This window comes from Salmo salar, chromosome 18 (genome assembly GCF_965601325.2).
Source record: "Salmo salar chromosome 18, fSalSal1, whole genome shotgun sequence".
In the NCBI taxonomy this organism is placed as follows: domain Eukaryota; kingdom Metazoa; phylum Chordata; class Actinopteri; order Salmoniformes; family Salmonidae; genus Salmo; species Salmo salar.
The window spans coordinates 67,972,938-67,996,160 of record NC_138308.1 but is presented as its reverse complement, the minus strand read 5'-3'; the positions used below and the strand labels follow the sequence as shown (position 1 = coordinate 67,996,160).

Here is a 23,223-nt window from a genome sequence, read left to right as displayed (position 1 = left end):
GACCATCCATATGTTAAAAAAAAATTGTACGCATGACAGCAAGTCACTTTGGATAAGTACATCAGCTAAATGGCTTTATATTATACATTCTAATTATAATATTACTATATACAGTTGAAGTCGGAAGTTTAGATACACAAATTTTGCCACAACTTCGGAAGTATGCTTGGGGTCATTGTCCATTTGGAAGACCCATTTGTGACCAAGCTTTAACTTCCTTACTGATGTCTTGAGATGTTGCTTCAATATATCCACATAACTTTCCTTCCTCATGATACCATATATTTTGTGAAATGCACCAGTCCCTCCTGCAGCAAAGCACCCCCACAACATGATGCTGCCACACCATGCTTCACGGTTGGGATGGTGTCTTCGGCTTGCAAGCCTCCCCGTTTTCCTCCAAACATAACGATGGTCATTATGGCCAAACAGTTCTAAATTTGTTTCATCAGACCAGAGGACATTTCTCCAAAAAATACGATCTTTGTCCCCATGTGCAGTTGCAAACCGTAGTCTGGATTTTTTATGGCGGTTTTGGAGAAGTGGCTTCTTCCTTGCTGAGCGGCCTTTCAGGTTATGTCGATATAGGACTCGTTTTACTGTAGATATAGATAATTTTGTACCTGTTTCCTCCAGCATCTTCACAAGGTCCTTTGCGGTTGTTCTGGGATTGATTTGCACTTTTCGCACCAAAGTACGTTCATCTCTAGGAGACAGCACGCGTCTCCTTCCTGAGCGGTATGACGGCTGTGTGGTCCCATGGTGTTTATACTTGCGTACTATTGTTTATACAGATTAACATGGTACCTTCAGGAGTTTGTAAATTGCTCCCAAGGATGAGCCAGACAATTTTATTCTGAGGTCTTGGCTGATTTCTTTTGATTTTCCCATGATGTCAAGCAGAGGCACTCAGTTTGAAGGTAGGCCTCAAATACATCCACAGGTACACCCCCAATTGACTCAAATGATGTCAATTAGCCTATCAGAAGCTTCTAAAGCCATGACATCAATTTCTGGAATTTTCCAAGCTGTTTAAAAGGCACATTCAACTTACTGTATTGTAAACTTCTGATCCACTGGAATTGTGATACAGTGAAGGAATGATAAGTGAAATAATCTGTCTAAACAATTGTTGGAAAAATTACTTGTGTCATGCATAAAGTAGATGTCCTAACCGACTTGCCAAAACTATAGTTTGTTAACAAGAAATTTGTGGAGTGGTTCAAAAATGAGTTGTAATGACGCCAACCTAAGCGTATTCAGACCCCTTCCTTTTTTCCACTTTGTTACATTACAGCCTTATTCTAAAATAGATTTTCCCCCTTCATCAATCTACACACAACACCCCTTAATAAAAAGGTTTTTCAAAATTTTCTGGGAAAGGTACCAAAACATTTCTGCAGCATTGATGGTCCCCAATAACACAGTAGCCTCCATTTTTAAATGGAAGAAGTTTGGAACCACCAAGACTCTCCCTAGAGCTGGCCACCTGGCAAACTGAGCAATCGGGGGAGAAGGACCTTGGTCAGGGAGGTGACTAAGAACCCGATGGTCACTCTGACACAGCTCCTCTGTGAAAATGGGAGAACTTTCCAGAAGGACAACCATCTCTTCAGCACTCCACCAATCAGGCACATGACAGTCTGCTTGGAGTTTGCCGAAGGAACCTAAATGACTCTCAAACCATGAGAAAAAAGATTCTCTGGTCTGATGAAACCAAGATTCAACTCTTTGGCCTGAATGCCAAGCGTCATGTCTGGTGGAAACTTGGCACCATCCCTATGGTGAAGCATGGTGGTGGCAACATCATGCTGTGGGGATGTTTTTCAGCGGCAGGGACTGGGAGACTAGTCAGAGAGATCCTTGATGAAAACATGCTCAAGAGCACTCAGGACCTCAGACTGGGGCGAAGGTTCACCTTCCTACAGGACAACGACCCTAAGCACACATCCAAGACAACGCAGGAGTGGCTTCGGGACCAGTCTCTGAATGTCCTTGAGTGGCCCAGTTTTTGCTTTGTCATTATAGGGTAGTGTGTGTAGATTGATGAGGGAAAAAAACAATTTCATCCTTTTTAGAATAAGGCTGTAACGTTATAAAATGTGGAAAAGTGAAGTGGTCTGAATACTTTCCGAATGCACTGTATGTCACCATTATATACTGTAGTATCCTTTTAAGACCGCTGATCTGTAAGGATGTCATGGTTGAAAACAGTATAGTGGGAACCCATCCAGTCAGTTTTCACGATAAAAGTATCTAAGGCTGCGTTTACACAAGCAGCCCAATTCTGATTATTTTCCACAAATCAGATCAGCTAATTTTACCAGTAATTGGGTAAAATATCAGAATTGGCTGCCTTCGTAAACTAAAAAGCAGGAAAGTTAGAAATGCATTCCATTTATTTTGACTATGAGTGGATTTTTAAGAGCAATGGGGGTGAGGGAATATCAATAAAAAATGGCCGGATATGATCCAGATGAATACATATAAATACACACCTCTCTTCTTCGCCTGTGCCACCATCTCCTCATACTGTTGTCTGTGTTTCTGTGCCTCCTCTGCAGGCTTGGCTGGCAGATTACTGCAACACAATACATCCCAGAGAGTGAATGTGGGTGAGTGAGAGTGTGTGTAAAGTTTGAACTTGGTCCCTCGCATTATTCATGGTGGGGTATTAGAGGAGGAGAAAGGCAATGAAAATGAGTGAGGGAGGGTTGGAAAGGGAGAGCGAGAGGGAGCGAGAGACAACACACTTCTACCACCATTTTGGCAGACACCACCTTACACCTCTAAATATTCTACAGGATTACAGCCACAAACACCTTCTTTACTGTGGCGTAAAGAAAGAGAGGGGCATTAAACGTTCAGTAGCCTCTCTCTACTATCAACTGTACCTAGCCAACCTCTCATATAAGAGTTAGGAAACCATATGGGCTAGGCTGGTATAAACAAGATAGAATGATGCAGGGGAGACAGAAAAAGGAGAGACAGAAAAAGGAGAGAGAGGGAGAATAGGTTCTCTCTACATGGTCCTGCTGCACTGCAGTTCGGGGGGGGGGGGGGGAGTAGTATGTAAAGGAACAGTGCTGAGCGACTAGTGCTTCTTGAGGTCAGTTTGGTTTTGGTTTGATTATTACAAAATAATCTCGGTACACAATTTAAGTTCCGCTAATTTTTCTTAAAACGTATCTGAAGAGTGAAAATCATGTTTTTCATCAAATTGGATGATATTTAGATTAAACTAATTCATAGTAGATTGACCCAAGTATTAGAAATTACTGTAGCTGGTAAATTGACAAAGTTGATTATAAAAGTTACTGGTCCCCTCCCCCAATGTCAAACGTTTGGATTCAGGAGACAGGCATTACTTCCGTCATTATGCAACGTCATAGAATTTTAACTAATTAAAATATGTAAACGCCCAGTGCTTGACTCGGACTAAAATAGGTACCGGTGCTCATTTTGGGTGCCGGTACAGTTAATATTTAGGTGCAGGAGCTCCACAATACTTTTGACCTAATACTCTATAAAGAGGAACAGGAGTTCAAGCAGTAGAACATTTTAGGTGCCGGTACTCAAGTCAAGCAGTGGTAACGCCTTAAAACTGTTATCACATATGCGCATCACAGGGCTTTGCGTACAAACAGTAAGATTGCTCGAGTAGAACATGGCTGGTAACTAACCCTTATTCATCTGTCTTGTGACTTAAAGCAAGCAAGCTACTTACCAGCATACTGGAAAAAGCACACTGTGCAGGGAACTGGATGTCATAGTGTTAATTTAACGTTACACTATTTTCCGAAGAACGAAGACATCCGAGAACAGTGGCTGCTTTTCATTTCGGATGGACAGGCGGCAAATTCCGATTGTGCAGTGCACACTTCGAGCAAAGTTACTTTATCAATTGAGAAGAACATTCCATGGGTCTTGCCAGGAAGCTAATCCTGAAGACGGATGCTGTACTGTCATTAACAGTAGATCAGGGGATCTTGTGAGCGCTGACCATAATGTAAGTATCAGAGTTTGATGAGTCTGACACGGTGGCTGTAACTGTTTTGACTTGTAAATGGAATATTTTCTGTAACACACTTGATAGTCACTATATGGTTTTTGTTCTTCCATCCCTAAACCCCCTATATTGAGTCTGAGGACTGCCAGCACACATCTACTCTGTCTGCACAGGTTCCCAGGCAACCGCCACAGCAGGAAGGCAAAGAATATGCTGTGGGGGATATGCTGTGAAAAGGGGTCTTACAGACAGTGGCAAGTCAAATTCAAGTACTTTCAAGTACTTTTTCAAGCATTAATATTTATTTTCAAAGATCCTCAATTTGTATTAGTTCCTATTATGCAATTGTTTCTAGTTGTCATCAGATGGTGGTATATCGCCACAACTCCCCCCCCCAAAAAAACAACAAATCACTACCTTACAACTTCTACTCAATAACACGAGTTGAACTACTTAGTGGTTCGTCCTTTAGAAGTTGCAGCGTACGGCAGCACAGCTTGCGTGGTGCCGCAGAACTCTATGCCAACCACTGGGACCATTAATGCTAGTTAGTGCTAGTTTGACAACCAGAGGGCATCTTTGAGAAGCATTTGATAGCCTTCAATAGCGGCTGTACTAGATAATTTAAAACCTTTTTTTTGTACGAACATAGTATATGGGACTGATTAAGAAATGTTGCTTAATTAATTGTATTAATATTATGGTGTTTCTATTCTAAGTAGAACAAAAAAAAAATATGGGTTTTCGTTAGGATGGAACGGAAAATATGGCGCTGTACAACGTGACGGTCGGGAGTAGGCTACAGTACTTGGCTATTTAGCTAAAGAATCCCCGTGTCATGCAGGCACGGGGGAGACCGGGGTTCAATTCCCCGACGGGGAGGAATGAGTAGGCTGTCCTTGTAAATAAGAATTTGTTCTTAACTACCACGCCTAGTTAGATGAAAGGTTACACTAAGAGCATAACATTTCTACACCCTAATTGTGTAATTGTAGTCTAATCAATATCCAAATGGAGATTCAGTGAAAATAAAAATCTCATTGATTTATCAAGACCAGTCAACATGATTGTCTCAGAGCAGCGCGAAACGGAGCTACAATAGTTGTAGGCTATTGCTTCAAATCCTATTGCTTCTAACTTCAATACGCTCTTTAAATAATTAAGACCTACATCACTTTTAACAGCACATTACTGAACACTAGTGAGACTCACGTCGCCTATGGTAGGCCGAAAGTATATCTAAAAATATGACATAACTCTGCCAATAATTGCATACAGAGGATTGGAGAATTCTAAATTAAATCCAAAAGCCGCCTCATGGGTCTTCCGGTGGCAGCCGGCACAGGTATCGAACCTGCATCTGTAGCAACGCATTTTGCACTGCGGGATCCCACAGCCACTCCGGAGCCCCCATCCACAAAGTATCAAAATACAGAGAGGTGTTGGTAAAGGCATATTGTCCTGCTAATTGGACTACAAGTGTTTGAAAACCTGTTTTAAAAATGCCCCCAGCTGTCAATCAATACTGTAAATAAAAACACAGCATGTAAACAAGATGCTGTGATCTTGTTTACATTCTTTATTGTAACCACAATGTCACAAATCATTTGTATCTACATTTCGTATTACTTTTAGAGTTTGGGATTAATTTGATTAATATTATGGTGTTTCTATTCCAAGAAAAACAAAAAACCCTCTGGGTTTCCGTTAGGATGGAATGGAAAATATACTGTAGCCCCATAATATACTGTAGGCCCATAATGGGCTATTATAATACTGCACATGGTGTCCAGATCAGGATAACCAAAACATTTCTTTATTAAAAACTAGCAGAAAGAATGTTGGTACTTATTTATTTTGATCCAAAGCCATGAATGAGTGAGTCACTCTGCTTTATGTAGGTGCCGTAGGTGATGGCTGTGGTGATGGCTGTGCTATCAACTTGATAATATGTCAAATTATATTTTGGAGGTTATTTCGTTTTCATAAAAATGAAAGTGAGCGATTGTAATCTGAATAAAGGCCAAAATAATATTTGTAAAGAAATTGCAATCAATCATGGCCGGTTGTGATACAGCCAACCTAACTTAGAATTCTCCCCCTACCTTCCTTCTAGGCAAGTCGATTGTCCAGCTACCTGCTAAAAGTCATTATTTTATTAACGAAAGCATAAAGATGCCATTATTAGTTACATTGTTTTAGTTTGAACGTGCAGACTGGCACTAAGAACAGCAGGAACGTTTCCCTAGTCAGCGCCATTATTAGTGCAATGCCTCCCCTTAAAGTGTTGCTCTGTGCTACCCAGTGTGGCGGGGTGGGTGTCCACCCCCCCCTTTCCTCTTCCTCCCTTCCCCATGGGCTAGGTCCGTCTTCTGAACGTGGTTCTGCGGCACATCCCGTGCCCCCTGCCCTCATGCCTTGAACCTCGCACCGCTTTCAGTTGATACAGCTGGAGAACTGCAAGGCAATCCCATTGTGCGCCACTTGGGAGCAATGAACAATATACATTGTCCTGCTAATAACAGGGTTAATAATATATCTGTGAGAATATCCAAGGGGCTTTTATAGAATTCTAAATTAATAATAATCATCATCATCGCTTTGTTTATTTTGTTCTCAAACAACGTAAAATGAGCGAGAAAAAGGCCATTCTTGAACATGGGGTGAGACATTGTTACTAATTTATAAATAAAGCCAGTTTGTTATTTAGAATTATTTTCTGTTTTCAGAGGGAGAGAAACCAAAAAGCTACAGTCATCTCATGGGTCTCCCAGTCGAGGACAGCACGGGTATTGAACCAGCATCTGTAGCAACACAGCTTGTACTGCTATGCAGTGTCTAAGACTGTTGTACCACTCAGGCACTGTACAACATGACCATGTCGGGAGTGGGGCTACACGACTACAGTAAGAGCAAAATAATCCTAACAAAATAAAATAATAAAAACCTTGGTGTAACAACAGTTTTAGTAAGTAATACTGAAGTCGTGCACAATTATCAGTTTCTATTTAGGTTTATGTTGCCCATTTATTGTCAGTTAGAGTCCATGTAGGACCCAAAAGTATAAAATCAGTGCTCCAACTCCCCCTTGCCCTGATCTGGAGCAACGAAGTGGTGACACAGAGTACCGTACAAGACCACAAATTACCTCTAAGTACCGCAGCATAATCGTAAAACTTTTAGTGGAGCAACCACTGTATTTACTACATACCGGAGTGGTCAGTACTGATGATGTTGACTTATGTACTTATATGAACTGTAACTGAGTAAAATCTTAGAAATTGTTGCATGTTGCGTTTATATTTTGTTCAGGGTACATGATAATAATATGAAACTGTCTTTATATTTAAATTGTCTTTATATTTCACTAAATGTTTGGTCACACAGGCTGCCCCAACACAATGACATGAAAGTGAATTCTGACAGTGCAAAAGGCCCTTAGTTGACTCTAAAATGTTGTATTCTATTCCCATTTCAAGAGAAACAAGTTCATGTGTTTGATAAGTGTACAGATTCTCTCAGGGGACCCTATTTTAAAACTATTTCCACTGTCGACGGCGTCTCTCTGCCACTGGCCAATGTCAGTTGGTCTGGGTAGTTTCTTTCACCTCTCAGCCTGTGTCGTAGGCGGAGTTTCCCATTGGACAGAGTGGTGAATGAATGGGCTGCTAACAAGGCAAATCCGAGGGAGCAGGCGAACATAACAAGCATACATGAATCATTCATGATTCCACTCGTTCGCAAAGGTAGGCACGATAGGAATGGGGCGGCAGCGTAGCCTAGTAACCGAAAGGTTGCAAGTTCGAATCCCCGAGCTGACAAGGTACAAATCTGTCGTTCTGCCCCTGAACAAGGCAGTTAACCCACTGTTCCTAGGCCGTCATTGAAAATAAGAATTTGTTCTTAACTCACTTGCCTAGTTAAATAAAGGTAAAAAAATAAAAATATTAGGAACACAGATCAAGAAGCCTTCGGAGCGTTGAACAACACTGGGAATGCAATAAGTGGGTAAACAAACATTAACTAAATAAATCTAAATTTGCCCGGCATTTTAGCTATTGATGTGACGTTTGACGGCACCTAATTAGTCACTTCTGTACTTGCCTGGCTGAGTGGCAGTGTGGGTGGAAAGAGCGAGCTCGCCTGGCAATCAGAGCGCAAAACACATGAGGAAATTAATTCGCAAGACCAATACATTTTTGTAATATTTTTCATATTAACATATTTGATCATTTTCTGTTCTCTTGTCATTTAAATTCAAGTACTTTTCAAGCACCAACTTGAGAAAAAATCTTATTTTCAAGGTGTTCCAGTACCTGAATTTCAGAGTGCCAAATTCAAGTACTTTAAGCACCTCAAGGCCCTTGTGCGAACCCTGTGTGAAGCCTTTGAAGACAGACTCAACATACTGTAAGTCATAATTATTCATTTCAAATCAATTGAGCATTTCAGGCACACATATTCCAAATACAAACATTGAAAAGTTTCAAAAAGTGCACAACCAAATACTGCATATTTCAAAGTGAGTACTTCATAAATACCAGAAAACACATTGTAGAATGAGTAGATCACTACATAAACAAATCGATAGCTTAACTCAGGACAGTAAATAAAAGGAAATTAAATTCACTACCCATTTAACAAACATTTCCCTTTTCAAAAACAGTACAGACTACATAGACATGCTCCTGGATCTCCTCTTCAACTAGGTTACCCTTGATCCAGCGCCGTATATGGGGAAGCGCTGTGAGCTGTCCATCCCAGAACCCCTGTCTGCCCAGTGTGAGAGGCCTGACAAGGCCTATTTCTGGATTTGTCTCTCGCTTCAATCTTGGGGATGGCTGAAGCCAAGTGGGAGACTGAAGCCTGCTTGATTGAACCGGGGTACATGGGTGCCCCTCCTCTCCCGCTCCCCTCCCCATCAATCTCTGTAGCTGGTTGCATTTCCTAAAGCCTAAGTAATTCAGTTTTATGTGATATCATATCACATTTTGTTACTTGGTATATTTTTTTCAAGCATTCGGACGGGAGATGAGTGTTACAAATTGTACGAATCAATGGGGTGCCTATATTAGGCTTATGGCTCTAATCATTTTTTAAATGTTCTCACCATTATTTCTTACTTTTAGTTCTCATGAGTGTTCGTTCATGTTGATCAATATTTTGGCTAGGCTAGCCTATTTACATGATCAAATAAACGTTTGATCAATACATACAATTCTGAACATAGTCATTTATAATGCTAACACAGAGGCACCAATAAATTGTCCAGTATGCTGTTTTCATGTACATTCCCTTATGTCTAAGCTTCTAAGGCGACTCTGGCTTTACTAATTCTTGTGAAGAAGTCTATCAGTGAACAGTGTTCTGCAATTAGTTACAAAACAATAGAAATGCAATTGTTTATTGCGCCGGTTTGTCTGATATCCAACAGTCATGATCAGCTCTGTTGACCATGAGAGCATTTTGCTGAGAAATGGGGTGAGGTAAACTATTTAGGCTCGGAATGACAACTGGCCGATTGTGTAACTTGTTACCTGGCAACAACCACAAGGGAGTTTCAAAGAGCTGTCAGTCAAGGGAAGCTCATGAATATAAGCTCCCCCGCCCACTCAACCTGTTCCTTAAAACTTCCTGATAGTTAGAGACGAACGAAAAGGTACAATTTCTTCAATTTTGAGCATTTTAATAGTGTACAAATATTATGGTTGATGTTTTGGTCATTCAAAGGCTATTTTTTACTTGGGAAATAGGATGACTATGTATATGAATAACCCCTACGATGTAACTGCAATGATTAGATAGATGTTCTTCTTCTTCATTTTATGTTTTATTATCTCAATGCCATACTGTGTTTAACTGTGTTGGATCTTGCCTAGCCATCTTGTCTCAAGATGATCACAACGGAAATAAGTCCCAGACTTTGTGTGTTATCCTCGATGATTTTACTCATGTATGGCTTTTTCAAGTTTTTTGTGTGCTTTTTTTTTTTATGGTCGAATTAATAAAAACAATTGTAAAAAAAAAGACTGTGCGGGACCTTTATACATAAAATGCACTATGCATTATGTGGGTTGAATGCTGTAACACAGAATAAAACAATTAATTAAAGTCCCATGATGGTAGTGACTGCCCATTAGAGTTTATCACTTAAGGTTACTTTAATAAAATATTTAAGTTGTGTATATTTTATTTATTTGATGACTTTATAATTTCATTCCAAGTCATCATCTCATTAACTATTGAGTTGCTGCCTATGCTGTCTGACAAAATCACGTTTTCAGTAGTTTTTCAAAGTAAATAAGGCATACTTTGACTGCTGAATACTAACCATCAATCACTTACTTGTTTATCCTATTTTGTTGCATTACAACCTGTAAATTAAAAAATATATATATATTTGGATTTCATAGAATGGACATACACAAAATAGTCCAAATTGGTGAAGTGAAATTATTTATTTTTTTACTTGTGCGTGCATATGTATTCACCCCCTTTGCTATGAAGCCAATAAATAAGATATGGTGCAACCAATAACCTTCAGAAGTCACATAATTAGTTAAATAAAGTCCACCTGTGTGCAATCTAAGTGTCACATACATCTGTTCTGAAAGGCCCCAGAGTCTGCAACACCACTAAGCAAGGGGCACCACCAAGCAAGCGGCACCATGAAGACCAAGGAGCTCTCCAAACAAGTCAGGGACAAAGTTGTGGAGAAGTACAGATCAGGGTTGGGACATAAAAAAAATATCAAACTTTTAACATCCCACAGAACACCATTAAATCCATTATTAAAAATTGGACAGAATATGGCACCACAACAAACCTGCCAAGAGGGCTGCCCACCAAAACTCACGGACAGGGCAAGTAGGGCATTAATCAGAGGCAACAAAGAGACCAAAGATAACCCTAAAGGAGCTGCAAAGCTCCACAGCGGAGATTGGCGTATCTATTCATAGGACCACTTTAAGCCGTACACTCCACCGAGCTGGGATTTACGGAAGAGTGGCCAGAAAAAAGCCATTGCTTAAAAAAAAAGAAGCAAACACGTTTGGTGTTCGCCAAAAGGCATGTGGGAGACACCCCAAACATATGGAAGAAGGTACTCTGGTCAGATGAGACTAAAATTGAGCTTTTTGGCCATCAAGGAAAATGCTGTCTGGCGCAAATCCAACACCTCGCATCACCCTGAGAACAACCATCCCCACTGTGAAGGTGGTGGTGGCAGCATCATGCTGTGGGGATGTTTTGCATCGGCAGGAACTTGCAAACTGGTCAGAATTTAATTGAATGATGGATGGCGCTAAATACAGGGAAATTCTTGGGGGAAACCTGTTTCAGTCTTCCAGAGATTTAAGACTGGGATGGAGGTTCACCTTCCATCAGGACAATGGCCCTAAGCATACTGCTAAAGCAACACTCGAGTGGTTTAAGGGGAAACATTTAAATGTCTTGGAATGGCCTAGTCAAAGCCCAGACCTCAATCCAATTGATAATCGGTGGTATGACTTAAAAGATTGCTGTATACCAGCAGAACCCATCAAACTTGAAGGAGCTGGAGCGGTTTTGCCTTGAAGAATGGGCAAAAATCCCAGTGGCTAGATATGCCAAGCTAATAGAGACATACCTTAAGAGACTTGCAGCTGTAATTGCTGCAAAAGGTGGCTCTACAAAGTATTGACTTTGGGGGGGTGAATAGTTATGCACACACAAGTTCTGTTTTTTTGTCTTATTTCTTGTTTGTTTCACAATAAAACATATTTTGAGCCTTCAAAGTGGTAGGCATGTGTAAATCAAATGATACAACCCCCCCCCCCCCAAAAAATACATTTTAAATCCAGGTTGTAAGGAAACAAAATAGGAAAAATGCCAAGGGGGTGAATACTTTCGCAAGCCACTGTAGATCATGTATTTTCAGGTAGAGATACCTCAAGAAGCAACTGCTCTATATCCTCTAGATCGTGCATTAATTTCTCTTCTCTCCCTCTCCAGACAAGTATGTGTGCAATAGATTATAGTCATTTACCACATTTTCTGCACTAAACTATGTAGAAAATTGGCCTGTTGGAAACTACAACTCCCTACTACATTGCACAGTTTGCGCTTGGTCTGATTTCTCTCTAGAGGAAGTACACATTGAGAGCACAGAAAGAAAAACAAACGAAATGGAATTAAAATAATTGAACGGATGTAGGTCAATTAGTTGTTTAAAAACCCCATACAGAACCAAATCAGTCGATATAATCGAGAACAATCATCAGAAATCACGCCATATGAATCAGACTAGTTGGTCAGGTTCAAATCAACCTTCCATATCGTCATTTCTGAGTAGGCGGTAATGACATTTTTGTATTGTGCTGTAACTGAAACTAGAAGATCTTCTGATATCCTTTCCCTTCGCCAAAGGTACGGAACGGATTTTTAAGTGTTTTTACCCTGGGATAGCTCGCTAATATGACCCATAGTAGGGAAGAACATTTCTTGGTTGCAATTCGATCTACAGTACATCTAACGCCACGATATGAAACGTTGATTTGAACCTTCTGACCAACTAGTGGGTCAGGCAGCACCCCACTGTCTGATTCATATCGCTTGATGTCTGATGATGGATGTCTATTATATCGACTGATTGCAATTGTATCGGGTGGTTTAAAAACCTCCGAACACACAGGAAACTGTTGAGCGTGGAAAAACCCAGCAGCGTTGCAGTTCTTGACACAAACCGGTGCACCTTGCACCTACTACCCCGTTCAAAGGCACTTAAATATTTTGTCTTGCCCTTTCACCCTCTGAATGCCACACATAAATCCACACAATCCATGTCTCAATTGTCTCAAGGCTTAAAAATACTACTTTAACCCGTCTCCTCCTGATTGAAGTGGATTTAACAAATTACATCAATAAGGGATCATAGCTTCACCTGGACTCATCTGGTCAGTGTATATCATGGAAAGGGCAATGGTTTTGTATACTGTGTGTATGAGAAAAAGGGAAAGAGAGCAACCCATCCAAGTCATCGACCCTGAGGGCAGCACGGCAGAGAGCAGGGAGAGAGCTGGGCTGGTCTCATATTGATCCTGGCTAGACAGTCAATCCCATATGTACTCAGTACAACAAAGGGAAAAGCAATTCGGATCCATGACTCAGAAGAAACGCCACTAACTCCTTCCTGCCTCAGTGAGAAGCTGCTCTGTTCTTGGTGTGTGTGTGTGGTACTTACGCAGCGCAGTCCTCCAGTGTATAAGTGTGTTTCTGTGCATACACGTGGGTGGGTGTGTGTGTAGGTGTGAGATACGGACGCAGTGTGGTCCTCCAGCATATACGTGCGTGTGTGTGTGTGTCTGTGTGGTACATACGCAGGGCGGTCCTCCAGTATAAGTGCTGTGGTGGAGAGGGGTTCAAAGTCCAGATTCTTCCTCACACTCTGTCTGGGAGATGGGGGACTGTGGCCAGGTCCATCTCTGCTACTGTTAGTTTCATATTCCTAGAACAGACAAAACAAACGCATACTTAACACAAACGTACAGTGGAACATCACGTGTCACGAGAGAAACTGGTTTAATTTGCCAAGGTCGTATCTGCCACTTTTAGTTTCATATTCCTTTAGACAAAAACCGCATGCACGCTCACAAAAACACAAATATTCAAAGGTACAATTACATTTTACATTTTAGTCATTTAGCAGACGCTCTTATCCAGAGCGACTTACAGTAGTGAATACATACATTTCATTTTTTCTGTGCTGGCCCCCCGTGGGAATCGAACCCACAACCCTGGCGTTGCAAACGCCATGTGTTGCAAACACCATGCTCTACCAACGGAGCTACAGGGAAATATCAAATCAGACGCTTGGGTTTATTCACCCGATTGAACAAACAGGAAAGTCTAATTGAAATCTAATGGCTCAGTAGTTGTTCAGTTGTTTCATATTACATTTTATAAGTCATAATCAAACTCAACCTCAATGGGATTGGTATGCAGATCCATGGTTTGGTAAAATGACATGTCTGAGACCTGGGGGCCTCAGAACCAATTGAAAACTAGAAGCATCTTATTAAAACCAATATAGAGCAGAGTAGAGTCTGGTAAAGGAAAAAAGCTAGGTGTCTGACATTTAATTTCCTCTAAAGACCTTTATGTTGTCCCACGGTCCATTCACACACACACACTTTTTTTCCACACACCCCTGCTAGAAGCCTGACTACAGCCCTTTGGCCCTTAGCGGCACCTATCTAATGAGTGTGTCCCTGTCACGCCTCCTGTGTGGCTCAGAGTGGGGTGCGAGACACACTGACCATTAGACCTCCAGCCATGGGAGCATTTAAACACGGACAAGGTTTTCGTTCGGAAAATCTGAATTTACCAGACATTATAGAAATTTACCGGACCCATATGAAATGGTTGTGTAACATGATTAGGGTGTCCACCCACGGTTCACAGAATGACAGAAATCACATTTTGTTTATGGCAATTCACCTTAACAGAAAATGCAGCCCGGATACAACGGCGTGCTCCATTCTTATTGAATTCTGATGAACAATGAGTTTAGCCTGCTACATTTTCTGGCGCCTCCCTCCTGTCAGCATTGGTCTGGACATGACAGACTGTAGCCAATACCCTATGCGTATCCCCTACACTTTGACATGTAAGCTAATTAATTTTGTATTTACATTTACATACACTTCTGTTTTTCTTAAAACAACAGCTAGCATTTTTCAGTTTTCAAATCAATTTGACTTGCAGATTGGCAGATTGGGCACCTCTTGAAGCCCAAATGGCCCTGCCCCTAAAATCCCAAAATATCAGGCCTGATCAGACTTCTTATTTTTTATTGATCTGTTTGTCAGTGTCAGCAGAGTAGGCTACCTTGTAATTTTTGTCATATTAAAAAAGATGGTCTCCAGTCATATAAAGTGTAGTAGAATTGAAGGAAATGTGTTTAAAACGCCAACCTTTTCCTGTGCCAAGGAGAAGAAACGTTGGCCTATAGCCTACTCTAAGCCACTACGCGCTGCATTGAACACTTTTTTGCAAACAGTGATTGAGATATCTTTTGCCTAAATTATGAATATCCTATCTAATAATCACTTCAGAAATAGAAGGCTGTTACAGAAGTCTGCAAATACAAGGATGGAATGCTTTATTATAAAAGGTGCCATTCTATGGTGAAAAGGGTGAAAATGATCTTCCCTAAACTTGAAACCCATGTGCTGCCTATGTTAGAATAACTGCCCACATTGACTTTTCCTCAGCCAACCAGACAAGTAAAGAGCAGCAAAATAACAATCTACTATCCCCCATAGTAGAAAATCTGACCTATTCTGTTGGTCAGCTTGTCTTTCTGTGCGAGAAAGAAATAGCCTATTCCAAACAGACTCTGGGACAGTTGTGGGTCAATAGATCCCAAATTCATTCAACCAGTAAGCCTAGGCTAAATCCCAATTTCTTTTGTAAGCAATGAAGCTCCTGCAACAGATCAGAACATTTAGAATACAATATTGATACACTATTATGTCTTCACATTATAAGCGCAGCAATGCGCACGAGGCAGTAGCCTACGCACAAATGGTTGTTTATAATGCAATTAGCGGCAAAACACAATTTGTGACAGATTAATATATCTGTTCAAAATTTTGAAAAACGGAAGCTCTAAATATGCATCAACTAGCATGGGTCGCTAATATGACTAGGATTGTGCATTTGGCTACTGTACAATGAGAAAGTTGATTTGAAAACGGCTACTGGCTTCAATGGCATATGGAAGTCTTTGTAAAATAATTGCCTGCACGTTTGGTTAGATTTTGGCTGGGCTACTTTGAAGAAAGGTAAGACATAATATAATATGTAGTAAAACCTTCAGGTTTCAAACAATTAAGTATATGTTTTCAAAATACATACTGCCTCCAGCTCATTGCAAAGTGGCGTGTGATGCCCTGAAGCCTGCATAGTTGCCTATGCACTTGAATGGCGAGTAGTTGGAGTATTCCAAGCAGTTGGAGTGGTCCGTGGACACTTAAGGAACAGTAATGTTGAGTTTGTTTCATTTGGTGACCTCATGAAGGACAGGAGACACATTACTGTTTCTTTGTTGGTATACACTTCTCAATTATGGGGTTTGCATCTGAATGTTGTATACAATAATTCAGATGATGATTGAGTATAGGAATGATTGAGTATAGGAATACTTTTGGAAAGATAATGTGATCTTAGTCTTCTAAATTAGAATTGTTTTTCATAGTAACTGAGGATCAGTCAGTGTCCACGCCCTGTGAGCAGACATTACAAGGCATCATGGAATGCCCCCTTTTCTACTCCAGTATAAAACCCACTTCCGACAAAATTTACATTAGACCAGAAAACATGGAAGCTGTCGCTACATGTTGAAAAGACCAGAGAACGTGGAGATCATCCACACACGGAAATGGTTAAGAAATCCACAAACTAAAAACAAATTATTCAGACTGCAGCTGTTTAAATACTTTAGTCTGGTAAACGCATCCATTCTCTCGAACGACTGAATGGTACTCTGACGTATCCATTATAACAAACTCCAACTACGACAGACTTTGAGCTCTGGTGGACAAACCAGAGACTTTCTTGTTGATTGACTATCCAGCAGACAGACCGGCGATCGCAGAGCGACAACAAAGGCATACACTCGTAAATATGCAAATTGCTATTTATTTTAGAATGAGTGGTCGTTCATGTTCAAAGTATGAGCACGTCCATGAGTGTAGTGTAGTCAACGTGGGTCCACTGAGTTTCTCGCTCTTGAGCTGGTCCCACCCCTTTGTCTATCAAGCCGTCATATCGGCTTAGCCCTCTAGGGACTGTTCAGTGTATCATGTCAGTGTGTTTCTGTGATTGATTAGTTAGTAAATAAATAATTAAGCCAATTTGTTTAAAATCGCTGATTCTTGATGCTAGGGGTCGTGCAAATATCCAATGGTTTGCAACATTCAGGAATGACTGAGGAGGTAATAATCCATTAATATGAGACTAATCAATAAGATAAAATATTAAATTCGTGAAATTGCAACTATAAACAACATTTTCCCGTGGTGCCCCGACTTCCTAGTTAATTACTATTCCGTGATTTGTTAAATCACGGAATAATTACACAGAGAATTGATTTGATAATATAACAGTCTTAACATTTAATGATAGCCTGTTGTCGTAGCATGACTAATGGAAACCCTGGTGTGTGTGGCCATACAGCACAAAAGACTGCAGCCTGGATCCGGTTAGCTCTGTGTTGGTGCTTTTAGACATAACATTGATTAGCCCAGTCATCCTGTTTCTGTAGCGTGAGGCAGCTTGATGTACAAGTACACCCCCTGGACGCTAGTCTATCACAGGGCCTTACCCACAATCTATCTCCTTAATGCTGAGAGCCAAGTAGAGATACATCGGGTCCCATTTTTACAGTCTTTGGTATGACTCGGCCGGAGATCGAACTCCCAACCTCTGGACAGACACTAACTACAAGGCCACTGAGTTGGTTTATCATAACCAGTATGTTTTCCATATTGAGAAGGGACACTTCATCTGTAGTAAAAGGTGTTGTTGTGTTCTTGTTTTGGATGTTGGTCAGGCATTCATTATGTTGTTGGCTATACGCCCTGTCACACTCAGGCCAGCTACAAGTCTATGAATTCTTAATGAATAAGAAAAAAACTATTATAGTATAAATCTGTTCGGGGAGTAACAGATTCCAATGTTTGAAGTGTCATTGTAAAGGGCCCTTCTTCAGAGTGGCCCACCCCACACTGGGTAATGTGCAAAGTGGGGTAGCCTAATCTTAATGGTCTTAAAAGGAGGATGCCAGGCGTGAATGAGGGCCAGAGCCCACTGATTTAGTTCCCCTTATCACTACCGACAAAGAGGGCCACTGCACTGGTGGGAAATTAGGAGGCGGAGTTCTCAGAGTGCTGTGTCCTATAGAAAGATAGAGAGATATATAGAGAGAGAGGTGGTGACACAGAGTGGTAGAAATAAAAGAGAAAAGGAGTGCGCAATGGATGGCAAAAGTGAGATGGGGATTGGTGGATCGATGAGGAAAGATACACAATTGAGTGATGGAAAATCCTGGCCCACCCAAGTCCATGTGCTGTATGCTAGACAGGAGTTGAGCTGGTGATTCAGAGATACAGTGCCGTGAAAAAGTATTTGCCCACTTTCTGATATTCTCTATTTTTGCATATTTGTGATAATGAATGCTATCAGATGTTCAACCAAAACCTAATTATTAGACAAAGAGAACCTGAGTTTACAAATAACCCCAGAAATATACACTTATTTTATTTAATTAACAAAGTTATGCAACACCCAATTCCCCTACGTGAAAAAGTAATTGCCCCCGTACACTCAATAACTGGTTGTGCCACCTTCAGCTGCAATGACAGCAACCACATGAACGACATGGGTCTCATTATGCCTGGCAAAAACAAAACACTGCATTCCACAGTAAAAACCTTACACTGTTCCAATGGTCAAGCTTGATGGTGGTAGTGTGATGGTTTGGGGATGCTTTGCTGTCTCAGGACGACTTGCCATGAATTCTGCTCTGAGAATTCTAATGTCAGGCCTTCTATCTGTGAGCTGAAGCTGAGGTGCAGCTGGGTCGTGCAGCAAGGCAATGATCCAAAACACAAAATCAAGTCTACATAAAAATGTCTAAAAAGCAACAAAATTGAAGTTTTGGAATGGCGTAGTCAAAGTCCAGACCTAATCCCAATTGTGATGTGGCAGGACTTGAAATGAGCAGTTCATACTTGAAAACCCACAAATGTTGCTGAGTAAAAGCAGTTCTGCATGGAAGAGTGCGCCGAAATTCCTCCACAGTGACGTGAGAATCTGAGCAACAACTACAGGAAGCGTTTGGTTGGAGTCATTGCATCTAAAGGTGGCACAACCAGTTATTTATTGAGTGTAAGGGGGCAAATACTTTTTCACACAGGGGCATTGGGTGTTGAATAACTTTGTTTATGAAATAAGTATGTCATTGTTGTGTTATTTGTTCACTCAGGTTCCCTCTAATATTAGGTTTTGGTTTAAGATCTCATAACATTCAGTATCGAAATATGCAAAAGTAAAGAAAATTTGAAAGGGGGCAAATACTTTTTCACAGTACTGTAAGCCTGTGGCTGCTGAGAGGCAGGGCTAGGCAGGGCTGCTCAGACCACAGGGCTGCTCAGACCACAGGGCTGCTCAGACCACAGGGCTGCTCAGAAGAGAGAGTTGGTACAACACAGTGGTGACTGATTGAAAGGAGAGAGAGGAGACAGAGAAAGGGGGAAGAAAAAGGGACCACTGAGAAAAGGGAGTCGCAAATCTCTCTCCATCTCTCCCTGAGTCCTGTCGGCAACTAGGGAGGAAGCCTTGCCTGCTAGCCAGGGGATGGGGGAGAAGCCGTGAGCCTGCACTACTGAGAGAATGGGAGGAGGGGAGCGGAAGAGGGAGAAGGGGGGTTGAAATCTGACACCTCTTCAGCGGCATTGCAGGTGCCACTAGCAAGGTGAAATGAAATTCAAGCCGTGTGTGAGTGAGTGAGTGAGTGAGTGAGTGAGTGAGTGAAAGAGGGGAGATCACATCCTGTTAGAGTGGCGCACTATTGGCCCAGCGTTGTCTGGGTTTGGCCTGGGTAGGCCGTCATTGTAAATAAGAATTTGTTCTTCACCGACTTGCCTAGTTTACATTTACATTTTAGTCATTTAGCAGACGCTCTTATCCAGAGCGACTTACAGTAGTGAATGCATACATAAATTTCATACATTTTTTTTTCCTTTTACATATATATTTTTTTCTCTCCGTACTGGCCCCCCGTGGGAATCGAACCCACAATCCTGGCATTGCAAACACCATGCTCTACCAACTGAGCTATAGTTAAATAAAGGTTAAATAAAAAATATAAAAATGTATTCCTTCTACTTCTGCTTTCTCACCACTCACAGGCTGAGAGACAAGCTAAGCACATTATCTCTGCTTAGGACCATAGTAAACAACACATTTACCAAACAGATTGTTCTGCTCGCTACTGGAATGGCCTAGCTTAGCATTTCAGCTAACACAATCACAATGAACTGACAAGCTCTGCTCTTTGTGCTGTTTAATTAGCCTAGGCTCAGGTGGCAACGGTATCCCAGGGTTACCTGTTTCCAGGGAACATGCATCATTATGCCAAGGTTTTAGATCTATGGTTTCATTAACTTTCATTTCCTGATGATGTAAGTGGCTCTCTGTGTCTGTTTGCATGCCTGGCCAGTCTGCCTGGTTCCATGGCTCAGTGTTCTGAGTGATGGTATTTAGAAAAGGAGAAACTAAGCAATAAGTAGGGATGCACAATATACCGGTGAACATATCGGAATCGGCCGATATTAGCTAAAAATGCCAACATCGGTATCAGCCGATGTCTAGTTTAATGTGCAAAACCGATGTCAAAGCTGACGTGCATAGCTATATAAACGTAGGTACAGGCCATAATGACACCACGTAAAATTTTGAGCTACACGTGCAACACAGCATTCATAACCTAGCCCACAATGTCTGCTGTGTGGAGCGAGCAGTCAACTAGTTGAGCAGTCATTTGAAAGAGTAAGAACATTTCAGCGAGACAACTCAAAAGGCGAAATCCATTAAAGCAAAAACAATGGAATTCATTGCCATTGACAGTCAACCGTTCTGTCGTGGGTGATGTTGGCTTTCGCCGACTGGTCGAGCACCGGTACACACTACAAAGTGAGCTATTTTTCCAGATGTTGTCCTACCGGAGTTACACAGTAATAGCTTCAATGCTATTAGCTTCACGACATGCATACTATGGAACGCCGTTTGGGTCTTTGTGTGTAAAAAAAGATACAATAGCACTGTCAAAGCTGTACAAAAAAAGTCTGCAAACAAGCAAATGTCGGCTACGAACGATGTGTTTATAATACCGTGTTGGTAATAAAGCATTATTTGTTAAACCGCAACATCTGGGGTAGCTAGCTTTAGCTTGGTACCTAGCTAGCACCAATACAACCAGCCTGAAAACAATGACCAGTAGAAACTGTAGTCTTTTTCATTATTCTTAGCAATGATTTAGGAATCCTTGTGAGTAAGTATTAGCTAGTTTGCCACTTGTTGTTCACCAATTGAAATTGAGCTTCAGTTCATGAAAATAAATAGCTAGCCAGCTACTTAACCCTGTGGCCCAAAGCTAACGTTATAAGCAGCCAGCTAGCTTCATCTGGCTAGTGAGGCTCAACCGGACTTGGTTATGTGTTATGAAGCTAGCCACAATAGTGGAATTTGCGGTTTGCCTTCAAAAAAAAAGTATGCCATTGACAGTGATGCAAATTAATACAAACAGTAGAATTATGCCATACTTTTATTTTGAAGGCTAACTGCAAAGTCCACAATTGTGGCTAATCCTTATTGTGGCTCGCTTCACATAGATGTGTCTAATCACCATTAATCTTATAAATTAGGGTTATTTTAGATGACACCTAGCTATATATTAGTTAACTAGCTAACTAACTATTGCTACTGAAACAGATGTTGTTTTGCATCCATGAGCTAGCTAGCTTTTTATTTTTATGACCAGCACTGTTGGTGCGCGAGACAACTTCACCAGCATCATAGCATACGTATTGATGAATCGTTGTGACATGAAATACAAGTGATAGTGTAATCAATGTGTAATAACTATGTAAAAAATGTATGAATGTGTTACATGATTATGTGACATGCAGGTCCTGATTGGTCAACAAGCTTATTTGACACATCAAATATTGTTATCTACTGGTCATTGTTTCTTTTATGACACGCAAAGACCCAAACGGCGTTCCATAGCAAAGACCCAAACGGCGTTCCATAGCAAAGACCCAAACGGCGTTCCATAGAAATCCTGGTTGAGAATGAAACGACTGAACAACGAAACCGCACAACAAGTAAGTGAAAGAAATAGATTTTGATTATGTTTTACTGGTAATGGGGACATGCGTAAATGACAACTAAATAACTTTTTGGTCAGTGTGGTGTGTGTAACCTTTATTTAACTAGGCAAGTCAGTTAAGAACAAATTCGTATTTACAATAAAGGCCAGGACGACGCTGGGTCAATTGTGCGCCGCCGTATGGGACTCCCAATCACGGCTGGATGTGGCAGCGGGGCGGCAGCGTAGCCTAGTGGTTAGAGCGTTGGACTAGTAACCGAAAGGATGCAAGTTCGAATCCCTGAGCTGACAAGGTACAAATCTGTTGTTCTGCCCCTGAACAAGGCAGTTAACCCACTGTTCCTAGGCCGTCATTGAAAATAAGAATTTGTTCTTAACTGACCTGCCTAGTTAAATAAAATAAAGCCTGGATTCGAACCAGGGACTGTAGTGACGCCTCTTACACTGAGATGCCGTGCCTGAGACCGCTGCGTCCGTGTGTGTGTGTTAACTATTTAACTGTACTAGAACGCTTAAAAGGCCGCAATTTTTTTTATATCGGTTATTGGTATCGTTTTTTTTTGGCAAGGAAAATATCGGATATCAGTATCGGCCAAAAATGTCATATCGGTGCATCACTAGCAATAAGCAAAACAGACAGTACAGGGTCTAGTGGTTACTAGGGCTGGAAATTGATAAGGACCTCACGATAAGATACTATCAAAAGATGTAGGTTCCGATACGATATGTATTGCAATTCTCATGATTCTATAGGTATTGTGATTCGATACTGCAGTTTTATTGCAATTTGATGTTCCAAACATATTGCTCACTATATGTCTGCTGCAGAAAGACAACATAAAATTAGTTTTGCTCAATCATGGAAGGAAGTGTTGAAAACATGTTAGCTCTATTTAAAAAGAAAATTGAGAAAAAGCAGGTACAACCAACTAGCGCTAGCTAACGTTATCTAGCAAAAAAGGAGATCAATAAAGTTATATTGTAATAGTCTACTACTACACAGGACAGAGTAATACAAATGAATGGTTTTTGTGCAATCATGAAAAAGACCACAGCAGTAGGGTGCCCTTCCTTCCAATCCACTACTTTTCATTGAGTTCAACATCCCCTAGTCTAGTGCACATGCAGGCCATTTACTACACTGGGTCAGGATTGAGCACTCTACATTCTCCTTCCTACTCCCATGAAGAGAGAGGTTAGAGAGACCCAGAGGGTGTGCGTGTGTCAGAGTGGTCTCTGTCTGTGGGCTGTTTGCCATTTGTGAAAACTGAAAAGAGCC

The 23,223-nt window shown here is 41.1% G+C and overlaps 1 protein-coding gene across 2 annotated transcripts in view; it reads right to left on the bottom strand.

Annotated features, from left to right (window-relative positions):
- The window catches only part of LOC106577489 (TBC1 domain family member 14), an 86,886-nt gene that overhangs the window by 14,541 nt on the left and 49,122 nt on the right, over positions 1–23,223 (bottom strand). For both annotated transcript variants that reach the window (XM_014155520.3, XM_014155523.3), the window contains 2 exons: positions 13,366–13,493; positions 2,499–2,581 (listed from right to left, as the gene is read on the bottom strand). In XM_014155520.3, the coding sequence (XP_014010995.1) occupies positions 2,499–2,581; positions 13,366–13,493 (211 nt within the window). The remainder of the gene's footprint in view (positions 1–2,498; positions 2,582–13,365; positions 13,494–23,223) is intronic.